This window comes from Dendroctonus ponderosae, unplaced genomic scaffold, assembly GCF_020466585.1.
Source record: "Dendroctonus ponderosae isolate FM_Combo_2020 unplaced genomic scaffold, Dpon_F_20191213v2 Dpon_F_20191213_1, whole genome shotgun sequence".
Taxonomy (NCBI): domain Eukaryota; kingdom Metazoa; phylum Arthropoda; class Insecta; order Coleoptera; family Curculionidae; genus Dendroctonus; species Dendroctonus ponderosae.
In genome coordinates, this window is record NW_026017110.1 from 26,788,246 (window position 1) to 26,793,366 (window position 5,121).

Genomic DNA, 5,121 nt, shown 5'->3' on the forward strand with positions numbered 1-5,121 from the left:
ATATCCAACTCAAGTTCTTCAATAGACTTCACAAAATATCCTATATCTTCATAAATATATGTTCTGTGACTTTGGGCAGTGTTTACACTTTTGATAATTCGATACCAAGTATTTGTTACGAAAGAACGAATCAATTACCAAAGTACTCGGTATCGAAATCAAAAGAATGGAAGTCCTACTTGTATTTACTTGTAATAATCGAATAATAATAATATCGAATAATCCCTGTCTAAGAGGAGGCACTTCACGTAAGGGTGTCATAACGCATATTGATCTAGTCGTAATAAGGTACCATATAAAAGTCAGGCTGGGTCAGTAAGGGTGGCATAACTCACGTTTAATGATGTTTATCAATTTTCACTATTTTCAGTTCAGTTAAGACGATTGACAACAGTCTTGACTGTGAAAGTAGGTTTACAGTTTTGATAATTTGATTATTTACGACGATGCGATACGAGTACTTTCAGAAAAATCGAAAGAACGATTCAATTACCAAAGCACTCGGTATCGAAACAAAAGTATCGAATACCTACTTGTATTTTCTTGTATCGAATCATCCCTAACCAGAGGTGTTACAAAAAGTTCCTAACGTTTACTCGAATACAGTCAATAAACTAGAATAGCTAATTTAAAAAATAAAGCTTAGTTGATATTCACTTACCTAGACTCTCTTGCACGACTTGGGATTCGGCCAAAATAGCACTTTTCTCTGGACAAGCGCCTTGAAAGCCATGTTTCCAGGTAGCCAGCACTACAGGCTTCATTATATCATAATCATGGGGAACACAAGGTTGCGGAATGACCGATACGGCCTTTTCTTCGCCCAGGCTCATGACCACATTATCGATGATAACCACTTCGTTCCACGGTATAAACACTATATCACTTTGAGGTCGGAATGGTGATCGGCCGAACTGGAGCGTGACCGCGCCTCCTCCATTCACTAGAAGATCGAACCAACCGTCGTCTCGAGTGAGGGTGAATCCTTCCAAAGGTGTGCTGGTACTAACACGAACTCCCATCAATCCAGTGCCCATTTGCGTGACGACGCGACCCCGTACTACAGCTGAACGGCTAGAAATTGCAAACATCAATCAGTGCTTGATATTGAAAATGCGACAAGCATTTTCATCGGCCCATTGGAAGGCTAAAAATGCTGCAAAGCAACCAAGTTCTACAGACAAAAAAGAGCCACACATACAACAAACTACTAGAAGTATTACGAAGCCAACTGAAACGACACGAACACAGTGGGTATAAACGAAAAAATAAAAGGAGACAAACAGATCAGGCACCAAAGAAACAATAAATAAACAAAATCTCGTTTGGTTCTCTAATATTACAATATTACAGCAGAGTGGAACACTATGGGATAATCTCAGGAGCAACTGGTTGCAACAGCAATTCTGAAGTTAAGTGAGTTTGTTCCATAGTAATTCGCTGTAAAACTCAAATACTTCTACAGTCCTCTACGATGTGCGTCTGTTTTACTTGGCTAAAAGCCTTACCTCGTGTTGAAGTGGTTCCAAAAGACACTGAGCAGCATAAATAAAAAAAGCCAATAGGTTAGTCAGGTTTCTCAATATTTGTTCATTTATAATTTTGGGTTCTTGTAATATGCGTTTAGAAGATTGAGGAACGACCAGTTCATCACGTAAATGCCGAGCGTCGTTGGCTCAACTGCGATTGAGCTTGCTGTTGAAGATAGAACAAGGAGAAACAATGTCGCGAGAAAATCAAGTTTAAGCGCAAAAAGTTGCTAATTTAGTAGACGTTTTTGCAGAAAACAGCGCCAGATTTAAAAATACATATTTTTTTTCCTACAAAGGTCAGTAGATATTCACCCAATGATAAGAAAACATAGCCTTGACATAAGTTAGCGGAAAATGCGGGGAAGCAAAAAGCGCTCCCTCCCTCGGAGTCAGTTTTGGTCAGTCGCTAAACTGTTTGTGGAAAATCATGGAATTTCGAAGAAAAGTCAACTTAACGTGATTTTTTTTGAGAAATGCTTGCAATAAGTGATTTCATCCTAAGGGATGGTGTGATGTGAGGGTCACGAAACGCCATAATTTCTATACCTTCTTATAGCGTTTTAAACCGCCTAAATTCAAATTCTTTGGTCTGATAACTTTGTTGTTGTGATCTTTGTAATTCAAAAACCCCTTTTTAGATAAAGAAAAATCGACGTAGAATCTGGAGTTTCAATAACAAAAACACAATAGTGCTAAATGAGAAATGTAGGTCAACTAGTTGAAACTTTGCAAAAAGTTTCGCAAACTAAACTAATGAAAAACCTCGTAGAGATTGGGCGAACGACAAAAGCTCACAATTCATTTAGTGCCATCTGGATTAAGATGTGCAGATCTTCTCTCTAAAGTTAGTTGAAAATATTATTTCAGCGTATCTACGGGGAATATTTGCTGCTATGCCTCTAGGCGTAATAATCCCCTCGTAGATCAGATGTAGTCGGCCAGATAGCCACTCTTCTTATTGACCAGACGCCCCACCGCTCATTCAATTCTATTGAGGAAATCGAGAGGCATTTGAGAAAAATAAATTTGTAAACCTGACAACAAACGCCGAAAGAACAAAATGTAAATAAAGTTCATTCTTCATTTTCTTCTCGTTAAAATAAGGTGTTTGAGACTGTTTGCCATCTTCCCGCTCTCCAACTGAACTGAAGATGTTGTTCAGAGTTGGTGAATACTAATGGGAACAATCCACCATTGAAATATTCCAATGCATTTTAAAATCAATTAAATCGTGTATAACTACTATAGCACAACAGGTAAAAATCGGATCGGATCATCGACTTTTCCAATTTTCACACGATTATTCATACAACAATTGAAAAACGGTTCGCAAAGTGTTGATTATACTTCCATTCAATATTCACGACGATTAATAGCTGAAGGAAATTTTGCAACAACACTGCCAAAACACTCAATTTATTTATGCGATTAATAACATCAGCAAATCATTGTTCGCTTGATTGAAATTTCAAAAAGGTTTTGATAAACTGGCAGGTGCTTTTAAGAGCGTAAATAAACGGTTCCATTGTAGAATACGACACACAATAACTATAGGTGAGAGAGTGAGAACACACTGTTACAGAAGTTACGATAAAAGGATGTGTTTTCGACTGGGGCACAACAATGCGTCTATACGAATAAAATCGATTGCAAGGAAAACATACATAAACAAACAAACAATGTTTGTTGTTAAGTGTGGGGAGTGCTTTTCAGCATTTTGGCTTCAATGGAAAATAGAAAATGCTTCAAAATGCTAAAAAACTCTCCCCCATTCAATGGAAAACAACGAGAAAAAAATCTTGCATTATACCTTTCGTTAAAGGTCTCTTGTCTGGCGTAGTTCTGCAAGCTGCCCTCATCGATCAGGAACTTCATTCTTTCAAAGAACGAAGCAGTGATCGCTGGCGGTTGCTTCCTAAGCAGAATATCAATCGGTTTGGGCGACGAAACACACAACTGACTACTTTTGCAAGGAGCACTTGAACAGCACTCCGGATCCTCGCAATCCGAAAGACCATCTGAAAAATTCACCAATCTTGATCCGATCTATATTATATTTTTTCTTTCCTGGGTTTCAGTCGAGATGTAAAATACAAATCTTCACATAACGTTTCGGCGAGACAACAGCGCCATCATCAGATTTAAAATTCATACAAACTCATAATTGGGAAACATTCGACTCTTTTAGGTCGTCGAAGACCTAAAAGAGTCGAATGTTTCCCAATTATGAGTTTGTATGAATTTTAAATCTGATGATGGCGCTGTTGTCTCGCCGAAACGTTATGAAATAGACGATGCGCGACTAGCGGGCAGGCAAACTGGCAACTCTGTGCGTACCTTTCAGTGGTGGACTTGACGAGCTCGCGCTTCCACAGGCCGCAGGTGAGCTCGCGCGCTGTCAGCGCGAACAGCACGAGGTTGATGGCCATCAGGGTGCCCATGGGGCCGAAGAAGTACGTCAGAATCTCGCTGTCACCTGCAAACAACCGTGCAAACTGTCAATGTGGACGCAATGGCGGATGCGCCGCCCAGGCGCCACCAAGGCACCAAGGGGGCGCAGATCGATGGGCGCTGCGCGCGCCGCCCTAAGGGCCGACGATCGATAGTATAAACGCGCGCCACGATTGGTCGGGGAAATCAATGGGCCGATGTTCCGATGTTATCGATTGGCGGCCGCTAGTCGGTTGACGTTGAGCCGCCCGTGAAGACCGTTTTTGCGCTGTTGTTGCTGTTGTTGTTGCGATCGGGTAAGTGGCGCTGGGGCTGCGCCCCCCTAGCTGCAAACTGAGCTTCCATCGCTTCCGGCAGGACGATGGACCCACCGGCGGAAATCTGCGAAAACTACCAGCTGAAATGGAGCTCGTACACCAGCTACATTCACGCGTGCATCGCCAACTCGCTAGTCGCCGAGGACTCGTTCGCCGACGTCGCCTTGGTTACGATGGACGGCCACAAGATCATGGCGCATCGCTTCGTATTGGCCTACGCCAGCCAATACCTGTGCAAGGCGCTCAAGTTCCAGCCCAAGGTCACCACCGCCCTGCCAATCATGGTGGTGCTGCCGCAAGGTGAGTAGGTGGCGCCGCCCCGTGGCCCCTGCACTAACGCGCCCGCCCCCAGGCATCACCTACAAGGCGCTCAAGATCCTCGTCAAGTACATGTACTCGGGGGAGGCGACCGTCTCCAAGGACATCCTCAACACCGTGCTCAAGGCGGGCGACATCCTCAAGGTGAAGGGCCTGTACCGGGAGGCGGAGCCGCCCGCCAAGGCGGCCGAGCCCGCCAAGGAGCCGCCCAAGAACCCGCCCGCCCTGGTGGCGGCGCCCAAGCCGCGCCCCCCCGAGCCGGCCAAGCCGAAGGCGCCCGCCCCCGGCGTGAAGAAGTACGGGGGCCCGCGCGTGCTCAACTTCTCCATGTCGAACTTCAACGGCGCGGGGCTGGAGAAGGCGGCGTCCCCGAAGCGCCCCAACCAGATCAGCCAGATCATCCTCAACCAGAAGCTGGCGCCCAAGGAGAAGCCGCACACGATCACGTCGGCGGAGGCGGAGGAGGCGGCGCCGCCCCCCAAGGACAGCATGTTCCTGCTGAT

At 44.7% G+C, this 5,121-nt stretch overlaps 1 protein-coding gene across 2 annotated transcripts in view; it reads right to left on the reverse strand.

The window, feature by feature from the left end:
• Positions 1–8: 8 nt before the first annotated feature.
• The window catches only part of LOC125505818 (teneurin-m-like), a 7,723-nt gene continuing 2,610 nt past the window's right edge, over positions 9–5,121 (reverse strand). The window contains exons 4-6 of one of the 2 annotated variants that reach the window (XM_048670438.1): positions 3,343–3,550; positions 1,509–1,535; positions 9–1,074 (exon numbers count right to left, since the gene is read on the reverse strand). In XM_048670438.1, coding sequence (XP_048526395.1) covers positions 654–1,074; positions 1,509–1,535; positions 3,343–3,550 — 656 coding nt within the window. In that variant the 3' untranslated portion in view covers positions 9–653. The remainder of the gene's footprint in view (positions 1,075–1,508; positions 1,536–3,342; positions 3,551–5,121) is intronic. The other variant, XM_048670439.1, reaches the window with a different exon arrangement.